At 47.8% G+C, this 16,361-nt stretch overlaps 6 protein-coding genes across 6 annotated transcripts; 1 reads left to right on the top strand and 5 right to left on the bottom strand.

Annotated features, from left to right (window-relative positions):
* Window positions 1-218: 218 nt before the first annotated feature.
* Pdw03_0108 (Phosphoinositide phosphatase Pten/Tep1, putative) lies at window positions 219-1,799 on the bottom strand (the record flags this gene model as incomplete). Its single annotated transcript, XM_014680570.1, has 1 exon — window positions 219-1,799. The coding sequence occupies one exon, from the start codon at window positions 1,797-1,799 to the stop codon at window positions 219-221; it is 1,581 nt and encodes a 526-aa protein (XP_014536056.1).
* A 588-nt stretch (window positions 1,800-2,387) lies between these two features.
* On the bottom strand, window positions 2,388-2,822 carry Pdw03_0107 (dual specificity phosphatase, catalytic domain protein; the record flags this gene model as incomplete). The annotated part of the gene is made up of 1 exon (XM_014680571.1): window positions 2,388-2,822. The coding sequence occupies one exon, from the start codon at window positions 2,820-2,822 to the stop codon at window positions 2,388-2,390; it is 435 nt and encodes a 144-aa protein (XP_014536057.1).
* A 660-nt stretch (window positions 2,823-3,482) lies between these two features.
* Window positions 3,483-6,392, bottom strand: Pdw03_0106 (Ribonucleoprotein LSM domain, eukaryotic/archaea-type; the record flags this gene model as incomplete). The annotated part of the gene is made up of 5 exons (XM_014680573.2): window positions 3,483-4,871; window positions 4,936-5,381; window positions 5,978-6,068; window positions 6,136-6,327; window positions 6,390-6,392. 5 exons carry the CDS (start codon window positions 6,390-6,392, stop codon window positions 3,483-3,485), a joined length of 2,121 nt encoding a protein of 706 aa, XP_014536059.2.
* Window positions 6,393-6,901: 509 nt separating this feature from the next.
* On the bottom strand, window positions 6,902-8,588 carry Pdw03_0105 (Histone acetyltransferase type B catalytic subunit; the record flags this gene model as incomplete). The annotated part of the gene is made up of 4 exons (XM_014680574.1): window positions 6,902-7,850; window positions 7,906-8,170; window positions 8,227-8,502; window positions 8,570-8,588. The coding sequence occupies 4 exons, from the start codon at window positions 8,586-8,588 to the stop codon at window positions 6,902-6,904; spliced, it is 1,509 nt and encodes a 502-aa protein (XP_014536060.1).
* A 4,445-nt stretch (window positions 8,589-13,033) lies between these two features.
* Pdw03_0104 (uncharacterized protein) lies at window positions 13,034-13,543 on the top strand (the record flags this gene model as incomplete). The annotated part of the gene is made up of 1 exon (XM_066099505.1): window positions 13,034-13,543. One exon carries the CDS (start codon window positions 13,034-13,036, stop codon window positions 13,541-13,543), a length of 510 nt encoding a protein of 169 aa, XP_065957232.1.
* Window positions 13,544-14,481: 938 nt separating this feature from the next.
* Window positions 14,482-16,170, bottom strand: Pdw03_0103 (Chondroitin AC/alginate lyase; the record flags this gene model as incomplete). The annotated part of the gene is made up of 3 exons (XM_014680576.2): window positions 14,482-15,378; window positions 15,443-16,063; window positions 16,111-16,170. 3 exons carry the CDS (start codon window positions 16,168-16,170, stop codon window positions 14,482-14,484), a joined length of 1,578 nt encoding a protein of 525 aa, XP_014536062.2.
* Window positions 16,171-16,361: the final 191 nt, after the last annotated feature.

Genomic DNA, 16,361 nt, shown 5'->3' with positions numbered 1-16,361 from the left:
GTTTCATTTTTCCTACTGGTTTCAGTTGGTAAAAACCTAGATTCCACACCCATCACGTTCCTAGCAAGCTGCGATAACCCTTCAACTATGTATGTGTAGTACTGGGTAAACGATCGGTTGTAGTAATTAAATATACAACGTAGTCGATTTAATGATATCTTCATAAAGGTCCTATGCACTACGTATTGCTTATGTATGTGTACAAGTCTTGGCTAACACTATTTCCCCCCATCCCTCACATCATTCGTTTTCACACCCTCAAGCTCTTCACAGTGCACTGGCTTGACTTTGACCTTCCGGTCTTCATCATCAGCAGTAGTCGTCGTCGTCATCTCATCATCACTTTCAGCAAGACTGACATCCCGACTAGCACTCATCTGCTTCCGTAGTCCAAGTTCCTTCTCAAGCGCATGCCCCAGTTCCTTAGCCTTGTCCGATATACTAGCAGCAGTGCTTCTCTGTGACGAACTCCTACAAGGACGCACATTCTCCTTCTTATCTCCCTGAGGCAGTCCATGCCAGTCAGGCGGCTCGCTTTCATGGATGGGATCACCAGGTTTGGGCTCGCTGATCGGCCTCCCCGCTGCTGGCACACTTTCCTCAATCTTCTTCCCTTTGCCCTTGGCTTTGCTAGCAATACTGGCTTCCACGGTCTCTGCCGCCGGATACCGCCATACAACCTTCAGCTTATCCAACGCCCGAATCCCCTTCCTTGCGCTCCCCTTGATCCCATCCATCGCATCCCAGTCTGTCTCGAAAACACCCGAATCATACTCGGCTCCGCCCTCGAAGTAGGAATTGAACCAGACGTGCGCGATCGAGGTTACCATCGCGAAGCCTGTGTAGGATGCCTTACTGCGGCGCTCAAAGTCGATGTTCACATCCGAGCTGGGAACAATGACTGGCTTGTTGGGTTTGAAAATTATTGCCGAGACACAGTGGCCTTGTGGGGACGATGAGCCGGAGATGTCAGATCCCGAAATCGGGGACCAGGTCGGAGATGAAGGAAGTGGCCTCTCGATCTTGGGGTTGGAGATGGAATTTGTCATGGTGATACCGTGCCCTTTGCCAGCATCTTGATCCTCAGATGTCGAGCCCCCATCTTCAACGATGGTACGTTCATTCCGATGGAACAGATGAAAACACTTAATCTTCTTCCCCTCATCCACATACCCCTCTACCGCAACCTTAACCCCATCTCTCAAACCCCAGATGTGGATCTCCAGGATCTCCACCGGCCGCTCTATATACTGCTTCCCCATCTCGTTGGCCCATTTCTCGATGTATCCGACATACCGCAACTGGCTGGGGATGCTGACACCGTTTCCAAAGCCGACCCGCATACGTCGATCCGTAAACCGCTGTAGCGCGTCTTCCTTCTTCCACCCCTCCTGACTGATCAGGTATGCGCACGCGATTGTCCCGCTGCGCCCCTTGCCTGCTTTGCAGTGTACGACGGCGACTCGTTCGTTTTTGTCTGTGTCTGGTGAGTTTGACTTTTGTTCCTCGTCTAATCGTTGTAGCCAGTTTCGCATGCTGCCCATTATGTTCGGAATATGTGCGAATGGTGGTGGGTGGTGGTCTGGCCAGGGGAAGTGGTGGATGCGTCCGTAGACTTCTGAGTCTGGGTATCCTGTGCCTTCGGCGCGGAACTCCCAGATGCACCAGTTTGTGCCATGTTTCGTGTCGAGAAAGTTGACCAGCGCGTCTAGTGGGTTGCGGTAGGCGCGCTGTGGGTATGTTGCTGATGGACCGGAGGTTGCGATGACTGTGTATTGCGTTAGAAGGGGTGTGTTCATTGGTGCTGAATTGATGGATATGCTACCCTTGTCTGTCACGTAGCAGAGATCTAGCCCTGCTTCTGGGTGTTGTTGTCTTGGACCTGCGACTATTTGGCGGAGAATTGATGACTGGGGACATGCCAATGTTAGTAGTTGGAAGGTTGTTGAGATGGAGCTGACGTACCATTTGCAGAGTGTTTTGGTACTTTGTAATTGCTTATTCCACCGGGATTGCTATGTGGTGGAAAAGACAACATGCAATTCAAGACAAGAAAAGCACAGCAAGCACGGGCTATTTTTGAGGCGTAGCGGATGATGTCACCGGGTCAATTAAGCACTCTCCACACGTTCTACTGTCTACAACAAAATATTGACCTACTCTATACTACTCTATCATAGCAACAAGTTCAATTCCTTTGTACATCGTACAGTCCCAGACTAAGTACACAGAAGAATTCCACCTGAAAATCCCGGAAATTTCCAATTGAACCACAGGTCGCATGCTTACCAAAACAAATTCAGACCCTCCGTAACATTAAGAAAACCCCCTCAGATCCCCCCCTTCCCCCCGATTCAAAAGAATTCAAGGTCAAGATATGTGGCAGTTTAGGCAATACCGTACTCCTGAGTAGGCTTCATAACAAACTGAATCGGGTTGTGGTCAGGAACTGTAACATTCTTCGCGCCATGTTGGAACCAGGTCGCGAGCGTACTATCGCTGAGCCGAGATCTCCAGGTATGGGTTATATCGACATTCCAGTCCGGGTTTGCAGCAGGGGAGACGATGGTCGTGATGTTCTTGTCATCGCAAGCGACCTTCTTGCCTGTGATGCCGCTGCAGTGGGTGCGGAACTTGGGGGTCATTGCGTTCTCGCGGCCGACAATGTCATATCTGTAGACGCAACCGCCTTGGGAACAGCCAATAGTAAAGTTGGATACGCTCCAGATGATATCGTCGGTGATTGTCTGAGTCTGTAGGACGGCCGGGCGTGCGGTGGCTAGGCCTGCCAGGACGATTGGGAGGATGGTAGTGAGTTGCATTTTGGATTATGAGGTTTGTTTATTTATAAATTTTTTGGGGGGTAGAGATGGGGGCGTATAAAATAAACAAGTGAGTGGATGTTTAGATCAACATGGGAGAGGGAGGGAATTATATAGTTGAAGAGATGGCAGACGCCTTACCCTTCCCCGACGGCTGCTCTTGGCACCCGGAAATGCACGCCGGTCACTTTCAGGGGAATGTTGTTAATGACCATTCAATGATTCAATCCTGTAGCGAACTTGCGATTTCCTGATAGATTTCGAATCTTCGAATAAACCGTTGTTTGAGATCCATCGAGGTCTTGCTTTCCGACAGTTACCCCATAATCGTCATCGAGGTCTTTCAGTCCGACTATTTTTAGTACAGGGATCCAGCCGCAGGGAACAGCGTGAGAACAGAGCAGGGAATTAAAATCACTATGATGCTGGGGCAAAATGTGAGTAACACAAGCACTAAGAGGCTATAGCACAAGATGTGTACACACTGGCCCAGGTCGAAAGTTGTGTGACATGCCCAGAAAGGGAATTGGTGCTCTGTTCCTGCAGGATTGTGTCGCTTTCACAAGCTGCATTTTCCAGGCAACATGCAGTGAAGGAAATGAAACATTCGATCGAGATTGAAACTCGCCCTCGAAGGACATCGAAAACATTCAACCAGTTTCACTCAGACTTGGCAGAGCCATTGTCGGTACCACCAGCTTCCCATTCATCCCAACCTTCCTCTCTCATGGTTTGCTCAATGGCAAGGCGACGTCGTTTTTTCTTTCGACGCTCTTTGTTATAATCACGTCGCTGCTCATCTGACATATTCAGCCGACGAACCGCCGGGGGTACAGGGTGGCGACCGGCTTTTTCGTTCACTTCCCTTTGCTTCTGTTTTTGCTGTAGCTCATCATCTAGCTTTCGCACATCGTCGCGAATGAAGGGGTGATACTGCAGTCGCATCGCAAACTCGTCCACAGACCCGGAACAGATCTCACGGATTTCCGCCTGTGTTTCAGGGCTGAGTCTAGCGTCCCGCTTCATGAGGTCCTGGAAGTACATGAAACCGGATCGGAAATTCCCCGCATCCAGACACATCAGAATGATAGATTCGAAGGTAACACCGTTTGGTACCACTCCAAGTGACGCCATCTCTTTCACCAGGAACATCCCCGATTCGCGGTTGCGGGCCGTTCGGCACATCCGAATTAGCGCGTTGTACACTCGCACGTCGGCGCCTTCGGGACATAACGTGTAGAGCTCTTTGTAGAATCCAACGCCGTCATCTACCACGGATGGATCGTCAAGGGCATCATGTTCACAGAGATCCGCGATGACACGCACAGAGTCGATGGGAATACTCCGTTTCGCATTCTTCAACCGCTTGAGAATTTGCCACGCCTCCCGACGATCAACTTTACTCTGGATCATGTGTGCAAGAACAGGCTCCGTGGAGCTATCTGCCAGAGAAATCTGTGCTTCGTGCATGGTGCACAGCGCTTCAAATGCAGCAGGCAGATCGCCTGCTGCCACGTGTGTCTCGACAAGTCCTTCATACTGTGTGCGCTCGAGCGGGATCCCGCTCTCACGAAGGTAACGGAACACAGAGTTTGCCATCTCTGTATCACCAGCCTTTGCTGCCATTTTCAACACGTCATCACAGACTTCAATCAACGGATGCATGTAGCCCAGTTCTACCATCCGTCGCCACACGTAGTGTGCCATGGGGTAGTGGCCCTGTTTCCCTGCCTCGGTCAGCACGTGCATCCAAAGCCGATGGGTCATGTCGTGGCCCTGGTTAACACGCGCACGCATCACGCTGTACACCTCATCTAATTCTCGGTGGTCACAGAGCGTGTAGACGATTATACTGTGTAGCCAATTTTCCACAAATATATCCTTGCGCTCCATCAATGCAACATGCTCGAGCGCGAGCTCAATTTGGTTCTCGCGGAGAAGACCAGCCGCCACAAAATGCCATCCCGCCGGACTCAGCGTGAGCCACCGATCTCGGAGCTTGTTGAGGATTTCCTGTCGAAGGAGGTAGTCTGGATGTACAGCGAGGACCTATAATGGAAATGGAATCGTTAGCTTTGCTTTGCATAGAGTTTAATTCAACTGCATAACCCACCTGCAATGCACCGTGGAGTGTACCAGAATCCGCGGTGATGCCATTACTCTCCATTTCGTCCAGAAGACCGCGCACAAGCTGCGGCGAGCCCCTCTCGTTATCGGTGTTTGCGAGAATCAGCGCCTTGTAGTGGCGAGCATTCGGCTGGACATGACGGTCCCGAATGAGCAGTCGCAGGATCTGCGTTATGTGTCGAATGTTCGGCTTGTTGTCCATTGCATATTGCAATCGGGACTCTAGCCCTTCATTCGTCTTTCCTAGGAGGTCGTCTTGTACCTTATGCGTTCGTGTGTATGCCGGACTTTTACGTCGTGTGGGGGGCCGGGCGTATGTTGGATCTGCAGACAGGCGAACGTCGCGGTACTCATTCTCGCATGGCTCTCGTGGTTCACCCTCACCCTTATTATATGCTGCATTATTATATGAGACCTTGAAACCATCGCAACCTGAAGTGTTGTAGCATCGGTGCGAACCGGAGCTCGGGCTGGAAATCAAAGGTAGTGGATTTAGTCTCGAAATTCGCTCCTTGTATTTGAGAAATACTGTAGATCGACTGGAGTTCAGAGTTGTAAATGATGGACACAGGGAGTACCATAGCCCATCGAGGACCAATGCCCGCCGCGACATTTCCGCTTGTGGCTAACTGATCAGAAGCTTAGCCTCCGCGGATTTGATCTGGAATTTGATATCACGTGATAACAACCAGCATTCACTTCTTAAGTTGCATGAGGTTTACAGGAAAGTACGCAAGCCCGGTTTGATTTTTTGAAACATAACATTCAGAGGTAGTTTTAAATCGACCAAGTGACCCAGATGCCGCGAAAATACAGAGCCAGATACGCCACGGCCATGCTTGATCAAACCGTTTTCACTGGACCTTCCGAGCGACCTCACCACCGTCTCCTCCGGGGGTATCTCGATTGCCGTCTTCTTAAAATCATTGTTGCAGAACAAGCTTATGTCTAATTGGGGCCGCCTCGTCCCCGGCCACGTCCACCGCGGCCACCACCACCCCCCCGACCACGGCCACGGCCGCGATCACCGTCTCGCCCGCCGCGACGGCCTTGTGCTTGGTTCTGTTGCTGCTCTTTGACAATTTCGACAATCTCCTCGGGAACTCGTAGATATTTAATCTGATGGGTTGTTAGCACAAAGTCCGAAGAGCGGGGCTCTGAATTGATTGCTGGTCAGATGGCTTACGTTGTTGCCCCGGATATAGACTTCGGGTAGTCTGAAGAAGCGGTCGCCCTCTGGACTTGTCTGCACTACCTCGCGCAGAATGAGGTTCATGAAGTTATCGCACGTAACCAGGTGGCCATTCAGAGTTTCGCCGTTCTTGAGTTCTACCAGCATGGGATGGCCCTGTGCGGCCGTAAGAAGACCGAGAGGCAGCTGAGCAGAGATGGACTTAGTATAGATCTTGGATAGAGCAGTTGGGTAAAGCTAGAGCTTACCATTCTGATATGCGATCGAAGAGGGGTGAAGGTGGGAGAGTCAGTTGGCGCACAGAGTTGAAGGTGCGCGGCAGGTCCAAAGTCTGTGGCTTATGGATTGGATACCGGAATTAAACCCTAATTAAAGAGATCTGTTGGTTTATTTGTGGATGTTCGAAGTGTACAAAGTAGCAGTGGATTCCAGCTCCAAGAGATGCGATGAGGAAGCCCGGAAAAAGGGAAGTGCCGAGCCCAAATGTGGCCTGGGTTCCAGATGCAAGGAAATTCAAATGCGTTTTTTCCGTGTTCTTCATTTACATCTACTGTTCCACATATCAAATCCTCATAAATCTACTCGGTCAGAGCTTTCATTAACATAAATTAGTGGGTATCAACAAGAATTGAGCTTTCTCCACTTGCAACATCTATTGCCCAGACGAAGAACGTACACAAGCATAATCTTTTGAATGATCCGAAAATGACATTCTTGTGTGCATTACATAGACATCAGAGAGCTCACCGCCGCAAGGCTTTTAAACCCTTGATCGCTTCGCTAGCTCTGTCCCGTCCTTCTCCTCATCATCGTCCTCCATGACCGTGAGCTTGCGCTTGACATGTCGGTCTCGGCTACCGGCAAGAGCTTTACTAGCCTGTTCGTTTGCCTCTGCCTCTTCATCTGATTCACCTTCTGGCAAGCGGCCCTCGAGCGCATCAAGTGTGATTTCGTAGCCTTCCTCCACATTCTGGACCGTAGCATCAAGTTTCTCTACCCGGTCTAGAAGCTCCAGTTCGTTCAGAAGTTCTTTGTGTTTTTTATAGAGACGTTGCTTGGTTAGCATACGCCACCAGTAGTAGCGTCTGTCATCCTCATTGTCGGCTTTGAACTTCTTGATCAACAGTCGAGCGAGGTTTGTGCCACCAGCTAGGCGGTGGCTTTGTGGAATCTGGCCAAGAAGGTACATCTCTAGAATGTGTGCGAACTGTGTAGGTTCAATCTTGAACGATTTGCGTATGTCGTGGAGAAGCTTGGTGGGAATGAGGGCGGAAGTGGGCACATTGCGAGGACGTTTCTTTTGAGAATATGCTCCAAGGGGGTCGGGGTTGAGATTCACGTTGTGTTTCAGGAACTCCGGCCGCAGCAGGCAATAATCGGCTGTGTCCCGCAGCGCGTCAAATTGTTCATTGGGGTCTTCAATGGTCAATTCTAGAATGGTTGGGTCTGCGATGCAGGCCGCGTGGATTGTGGTGTATAGGTGTGTGCCATGGCCGGCGCGGTGGTGTGAAGGGAGAATAAGGAACTGGGCAATGCGGATCCGTGCAGGAAGCTCAGAAATGTCGACTTCTGGTGGCGGGAACTCGTCGTTCTTGACTGTGAGCGTTTGTGATTTATGCCGCTGGTAGTACCAATAGCGGTATGTTGTGGCATATCCAACGATAGAATATGATGATCCTGTTGCTGTTGGAGGGGCCACCTTCTCATATCTATAATTTTGATTAGCGTCAGGTCGCGAATACCAACACAGCAAGGAAAACCCACACAAAATATACCCTCCACCGGTCGAGCGTCCACTCCGGGTCATCTGTCTCTAGGGGAGTTCCGGCTTCTATGAAGAGGGATACGAGAATCTGCATGCGATCCAAAATTTTCCGCACTTTTGCGTCTGCAAGTGATCCAGCCCAGACCTCATATTTTCTGTCATTGACCTCATAGCTGATGACAAATTCGCCCGGGGGCTTGAAATCTTTCGCATCTGGGTCGTTTTGAACAGCTTTCTCATATTCTTGGAGATTGGCAAATGCCTCTGCCCAAAATCGTGGTTAGCTTATATCGCACCAAATTTCCAGAGCTTGAACTTACCTTGCTGGACAAAAGGTTTCAAAGTGTCGAGAAGATCTACAGCAGCTGTGTCACCGATCGACTTGAACTTCTCGTCGTAGGAAATGTGAATATGAGGGCGTAAATCATGGGCCGCAAAGCGCAAGCGGATAATTAAGCCTTTGTAACCGAAGATTTGCTCATCATCGCCAAAGATAGGATAGGTAAATTGGGGATGAAAGGTCGAAATTTTTTGAGGCTTCTTCTCGCCGGGTTGAATGACAGTAACATGGACCGCATCGTTGGCGTTGCAAGACCCTAATGTGAATTTTTTTAATCAGCCTATATCTTGGCAGCATAGCATAGCGGGAGGCTACGAGCTTACATCCAGCTTCGCTCGCCATTTTGACAGGAGATGTGGAGTTTGGAAATAAGACAATGGAAGGTCGTGGTTCAAAGAGAGACGCGACTATACGCGCCCTGGCGCACGCATCAGCATTACCTAATCTGGATCCATGGCCCGTAGCCAACTAACATGTGAGCTGGACACTTCAAAACACATACTCAATGCGATATGAACTACAGCTTGATCTCTCAAGAACGGTAGTCTACAGGGAGCTCCCCCAATACTTTAATGCTCTTGGGTAATATATTGCTTCTCTACGGAGTTTACGAAACTATTGTGACAATGTGACAAGGACATACACATCTGCTTTAAACAACACAATTTTCAATATCATGACATTGCAACCCTTTGATCTTCTTAACATTAATGTACAGTGATAGAAGGCCTTATCAATGGCTATCGACTAGACCTCAAACAAGACCTAACCGATAGCCCCAATGGACAAATTCCTCTCCAGTAGGAAGTAGCGGTAATTCTCTGAGGTTAACACATTGATCTTTCTTCTTCATTGACCGCAATTTTTTCTTTAGAAATAACGAAGGTAAGATTATTACGATGCTGTGCCAGCTGAGGCTCGTCGTCACAACATGTGTCGCATTAGCTTCACTGGTTATGGCTGGTTTCCAGCTCTATGTCTATAATTATGGAGACACTTTGTTAGCATCATATGGGGTGGCAACCTCATGTCTTGATGCATTATAAGTGCAAAAACTCAGTATCAGTGAGATTTTTTCTTTGCTAAAGATTCACAAAACTTTTTTCTCTCATTGACTCATAATGCCGAGATTGCTTGTGCGGCTATTATCCGCAGATGTAAAGAGTAGGAATGACGGCACATCCCTGCCTTGGCCTTCCGCGTTAAATATCTGACGCGCTGGGAATGCTTCCTTGTCGTGCGGAACCTCCAGGCCGGGGCGATTAGCTTAAAACGTGGAGTCCTCACTCAGGTCAGAGAAGAGCGAATGAAGCACTCCTTTGGCACTTAAACAGCATCGAGCTCTGCATTGGTAAAAAATTGGTGCGTCCCGGGATATTGACAAAAGAAACTGCATGCGTGATTCGATCACATCCGTATAGCGGTCCATCGCAGCAACTGTGTGCTATCGATCTGAGCAGCGCAGCCTGCGTGCCAACACCATGATCTAATCTGATGTCGCCAATTCGCTTCTTCCACGGCCAAGTTTCTCTGGTTCCGTGGATCGGCCGTGATTTTTCCCATTCGGAGCATATGGGTCCATTGGGTAAGAATCGTCTCTAGAGGAAACCACATATCCCAATATTCAGCAACAGGCTCGATGCTGTCTCAATTCTCGATGGCTAATGGGGATGAGGTACGATGGTTCAGCTGGTTGTAGAGAACACCAAGACAGTGGGAGCCTAGATCGAGAATAGTGTCGTGAGCGATCATAAACCGCTCTTTATCCTCGAAATCGTTCTCTTCGAAGGGGAAAGACTCGTCGGCAAGTTCCATTCGAAGCCTGCTCGCTCAGTAGAAGAATCCCGGCGTGGAATAATAGATCGAATCAAGGAATGAGAGTCATGTACGAACGGGCGTCAATATTCTCGTTCGTCCGGTTGAAGAATCATGACTCGCGGGCTAGGGCGTCGAGATCGGGTGTATTTGTGCCATTGCGGACCATGTAGGCGTAGGCGTTCAGGAAGTTGTGTAATCTGCCACAGCGTTGAAAATCGAGGTTATCTCTTCATCGCGCGCTGGATTCTCGTCTGGAAACAGAGCATCTTCAATGTCAAGGATCTGTTCAGGCGTGGTGTGGTGTTCACGATGAGGGGCAAGAAAACAGACTGTGACAGTCGAGTGTAGATGGAGGAGTGGCTTTATAATTAAGCATACTACGCAGACGGATAGCGCTCAGGGTTCAAACCCCCCTTTAGGAAGGAGTTTGATGCCCAAATGCCTCAGATAGCACCGCTTTTTACATCGCGCTAAATGGTGTACTGTAAATGATCTATGTATAAAATGAAGCTCCAAGGCACCATACACATATTTGCATCTCAATTTTTGGAGGTGGTTAGCACGCTCACTCTCCCTGGAAATGAAAATAAAGCTTCATATTATGCATTGCCAGTAGAACCACTGTACTTTGATTATTTAGGCATACGAAATAGCAATTCAGGTACTTGGGTTTTTCTGACGTTCTAAAGCGAGGCATCAAGGCATCAGGCCTTTAACTAACTATATCATGAAGTCAAAAATCCAACGTATTCTCTCAAATCACTTTTAATTTACCTTATAAGAAAATTCAAGTCAACCCTTCTTAGTCAATTTGCATTTGGATCTTTTCAACGCTAAACCCTTTTTTGATTTTATATATGCCAAGCTCCTACGGGATCGAGATTCGCGGCGTTGACATAGTTTGACACCTCTATTACATCTTCCGCCATACAAATTCGAGCATCCTGTATCATAGGATGGCATTTCACTTTGGGTTATATTCAGTCAATGAAATATGAGAGAGTCCAGTACTCAGTACTCACACCGCTCTTTGAAGAAGCTTCTTCTCTGCCTGCCCGCCCGTCTATGGACAATATCGTAATCCAATAAGATATGGTATAGATCACTGATATGTATGACTCCAACTAACCAAAATGATAGAATCTGCTCTTTCTTTAATCTATGTGGATAAAGCGAACTAAACATGATATGTAAAGTGTATAAGAGCACGCCATCATAGCGGTCTGAGCATTTTCAGAGGGTTTCAATGCCCTATATTCAACCATGCATTGCAAGATAGTATTCGACAGCACCGTAAAACGGCCTATCGATACAAGAACATGCCTTCGATGCATCACCACTCTCACCGCTCCTAAGTCGCTCAGTCCTGATACTTATTGGCCTCGATGGGAATGTCGCAGCCAGCAGGCATGCGTTCATTCACATAGTCATCGATCCACGGACCCTCCCCTTGCCTTTAATTATAGGAAGAGAGAGATAGTGTAAGGAAGGAGCATAGTTAAGTAAAAGATGTTGTAGTATTGGTGATGTGTAGATGTCGGGTGTAGTTTATTGTGGTGGGTTTATGACTAAAAGGCTGAATGCCTCGATTTATAACAGTAGGAGATGCTCGGGGAGCTCTACTACATGTTAAGTTGAGAGATTGGAGTCTTATTGTTCAAATTTAAATTGGATTGAGTCTGTACAAAATACTGAGTTGTGTTGTATACACTACGCTATCTGTGAGCTAAAAAATCAAGGTGGAGGTTGGTGAGCCCCACAGGTATCTCCCGTACAACATACTCCGTAGACTTATGTATGTTGTAGTCGGTCTGTATCAACAAGGGAACTATCAATGTGGTTATTGGCCTATACAAGGGTTGGTATTATGGCTTGGTGATCTAGTGACTGACTAGGGCTCCCGTGGCGCTGAGAGGCTCTCACAAATCCCTCTTTTTCTATACATCTTTGTAAGGCCGTAGATATATGCTACAATGACCCACATCCTGCATATTTCAAATCCACCAAAAATGCCATATCTAGGCAGGCTGATCGTAGTATTATTTTGCTCATTTGAAAGCGTTGGTGGTATTTTTTAAGCGTATGTTGTACAGTCAAACATACCTACGGAACCCGACTTGCCTGGCCACAGTGGACATTTGTTTCTTATTCCCCCCCCCCCACAAAATCATGATTATATAATTAACGGAGTACGGAGCACTGCCTGTCAATAACCTATGTTGTACATGAATTCAAATGCAGTGAGGCGCTCGCCGCTAGCTGAAATTAGGCAGTTCAAATCTATAGTGGCGGTGAGTTAGGTGGGGCTTAAATGTCCACTGACTTTATTGTATACAGCAACATAACGATATACGGAGTACACTACGTAGCAGGGATCACCGGAAACTGCTATCTTAGGCCTAGCGTTGTGGAACCCAAGGTGGCCAAGCCACGGAGTTGCCGTCAGTGCCGCATCCGCGGCTTGGCCTCCGCCAGGGTCGCCCTACAACATTAGCCTCCTGTACTTTTCAAGCCAAAACATCACGCAATCTATCTGCAAGGTTACTCAAAAGTGTCAAAATTGAGATACTTGGTTTAAGGCATTTGGATGGTCCTTTTCATGGGGAAAACCATGGGACCAACAGAACACTACGCAGTGGCGCAGTATACTATGTGCTATACTCCCTAACTACAACATGACCAGGAAGTAAATCATGTGTGCGCGATCGGTGGAACCGTAATGTTACTTATCTCTATCCTCCTTGGCCAATGGTATAACAGATTGCATAGAGCTTAGAAAATAAGCCCGGCTGGCTCTGCAAAGCTTTTTGGGCTGCTTTCCTCCCCATTTTTTCCAGGCCTTGCTTTTCAACTCTGTCTCCGTGATCCGTCCTAGACAATCTTCTTCCATATTTTTGCGCCTTTTGTTCCATCCACCTTTCATTCCTTACCAAACCTGACGTTGTCTAATTATGATCGAGCCTATGACCATGGAGGGAGACACTTCATTTCCCTCAAAATCCTCCAAGTCACCCTCGAATCGGAATTCATTCTTCAACGCGTACCTCATCTGCTCCTCCTTCTGCGCAGTAGCCGGTCTCATCACTGGTGCAGTCTCGCTCCACAAAGTGAAAGAGCTGAAAGCCTTTGAGTTCTCCCAAACTATCATGGACTTGAACCGCACCTTTAATAGCACCGTTTACGCAATTGCAGATAATGGCACGTTCAATCCAGCGTGCAATGAGGCTCCTATAGAGCTGATCACCGGCCAAACGTCTATCCCAGGTCAATGTGTCACTGTCACTGCCAGCTATACGATGTGGGTGGCAAGGCTGGCCATTAATTGTGTACCCATTGCCTATGAGAGCGCAAACTGCACGGGAACTCAGAGAAAAGTTGGTGGTGTTACTGCTCCAGATTGTGTGGTTGCAGCAGGCGCAGGCGAATTGAGTGGGAAGTCCAATTCAATGTTCGAGAGTTTCAAATTGTATTGTTTTTGAATATTGAATATTTGACCATTGGGTCCTTGCAGAATATGGAAATCATCAAACTATTTCCAGACTGTGGCATCAGCACCGAACTAGGATGTTAAGAAGTTTGACCTGAGATAATTTAGGAAAACGGCGCTTTGGAGATAAATATGTGGTGAGACAGTTCCTGTCTCGAACTACCTTGTTCCCCACCTGGTCTGATCTTCCCTCTCTCTCTTCCCATTAACATGATATGAATTTTAAAAAGGTAATTGAAGTTTCCCAAGAAAATTCTGGCTTTTCAAACTGTTGTACTATGAAAGCATTACAAGGTGGATGAACACTGCACACAACCAGAAATCAAGGACGGAAAATAGTAAATTGCCTCAAAGGTTGAATTACAAAATGTGCAGACTAATATGTTGCAGTATGAATAAATGGGGCACTCGCTACGCTTAGTATAAGGGGACACCATAATAATAGTATCGCACACAATTAGAGTGACAGGGGTTTCAAGCCCTGGAGCAACTAGTTTTCAGGCAGTGCACCTTTCTGGCTTTATAACATACAACCAACATAGGTGCTTCTTGACTGTAACCAGTTTGGTAGATGTGGTCCAGTTTTACTGCACTTACAATGGAGGAAGCTGCGAGTACTTGGGTTTCGATTTGGGTAAAACCTTAGGAGGGAGCTGGATTAAAACTTGTCGCACCTTGTGGAATATAAAAAAAATTTTCCCAATGCGCTTCATTCTCAATGATGATTTACACGCGAAGTTGCGAATGTCGGCCACTGCACCTAACAGATCGGAAGTTTCGACATAACTATTTGCCTGGCATTTGTACCTTACTACATCCCATCCATCCAGCATGCCAAAACATTTCTGAACACACCTTTGTGCGATCCACTACGAAAAGCTGATGCCCGGAATGAGGTATGAATGCTGTCTATGTTTCCAACTTCTATTTTTACCCATGTATGATGTTCCACAGCTTCTGGTCTAGTTTCCATTTCCCGACTGATTTCTTCAGTTGAGGTATCATTTCAAAAGCTCGCCGGATCCCCATCGTACATCCTATTCGCTCAAGCGTTCCAACAACCCAATCATGAACTTCATCGGGGATCCCGGCCGTGCCTCCGGCTACTCCTAGTGGGAAAAGCAGCATAAAGGTACCATTCAACAATGGTATATGTGAGGGGTCTTCGGCAACTCCTTGCGCGGAGATAGCTTCCTGACTTGCAGCTCCGGCACATATGTCAGTTGCCATGACAGAAATAGTGTCCAATGATTGCTGCCGTTGAATCACATCATTTGCTGTGGGTCGTGCCATTTTGGAAATTTGGCATACGATGGTCTCGTTGACCAGCAGTCGCGCCCAACGGTAGTGGTTGAATATTCTCGAAATCCACAGATCTTTGTAGATGTGATACCGGCCATTGAAAGTGTATTCGCATGTATTGGATTCTTTCACAATAAATGACCAGTCTCTTGGGAGGTGCGTTTCCCACTCGTGGAGTTCATCTTCAAACAAGAGTGCTGAGTCCACTACTGCTCTAGCATCGGGCTTGTGGTGATGCACATATGCATCGAACTTCGTGAATCTTACCAGTATGTCAACGAGATCGACGCCCGGGAAGATCTCTGGTGGGGCAGATGGTATGAGATCAAGAGACCAGCTCAGTAGATCCGGGGAGACAACTTTCTTCGAAAAATATTTGACAATTGCAACAAGGTAGAATTGTAAGTGGGCCCGGGGGTCCAACTTTGTGAGTGATGACTGAAAGATGGATTGCTTAAGCAAGGCAGCAGCACCATCCAGATGCACTATCCAAGAGTTGAGCTGACTTGGGGTACAGCTGACCATCTGTGCGGGTCAGTTTTTTGTAACGATTAAAAAAGAAAACACTCTTTAACTTAAAAGAACGTACTTCGTATAGACTCAGCATTACGATCAGGTGGAACGTTTTGTCGGGATTGGCCTGAGCGGGATTCTCCACTACTTCTCGCACGGCCTTGATGACCATCGCGTGTTTCTCTCGAGACAAAATCCGCAGTGCTCTGTCATTATTGACATTGGACAAAGCAGCCAGGCCAACCGAGACGACAGCATCTCGACTCGACTGATCGCGAGCAACTACTCCAAAATGAGGAGACGGCTGTACAATAGCTACCGATGGAGAGCGATCTGTCCTGGTGGCCATCCTTGTCACAAAACGGTTCACAAAGAACCTTAACCCCTGATCCTCCAATGAGATGGATAGCGGGGCAGAAATCCTCGGAGGGGTCAGAATCAATGGGCCCCTGCTCCTGCAGAATAGTTCATCTGACGGTGAACGATCGGATCGCGAACTGGGAGTGGATATATCAGATTCTAGTGCTGCACTATCCTCCAGTTTTCGACGGGCCTCGGTCTTGGCTTTTGCCTCTGCACTTCGTCGAGCCGCCTTGTCATTCTCGTCTCGGAACATGAAAGACGGCACGTCCCGATAACCGCCACACGGCTTGCCCGCTCTCCTGCATTGAGAACACACGGGCTCAAGCCGATCACACTAAACCATGTTAGCCCAACACTGGTCTAGTAGGCCACGCCACTTACCTTTATCCGTCTTTCCCGACAACTGCAGCAAGCTTTACTGGGACGACCGTAGAAAGGCATTTTTTTCCGAGCAGATGCGGATGTGTCATATTCAATTCTAAATAGGCAAAGAATTCGTGAGAATCGGAGATGGGTCAATGACTAGTGGCTTAGATTCTCCACTTTGGTAGCTTGGCATCGCCCTTTCCTAATAGGGTATCTGTTTCATCACGTAGTCTAACACAGATGTTGTACATAAACATAGTATTTTA

The sequence above is a fragment of the Penicillium digitatum genome, chromosome 4 (genome assembly GCF_016767815.1).
Source record: "Penicillium digitatum chromosome 4, complete sequence".
In the NCBI taxonomy this organism is placed as follows: Eukaryota; Fungi; Ascomycota; class Eurotiomycetes; order Eurotiales; family Aspergillaceae; genus Penicillium; species Penicillium digitatum.
Note: the sequence above shows the minus strand (reverse complement) of the source record. Positions and strands in the feature narration are given on the sequence as shown.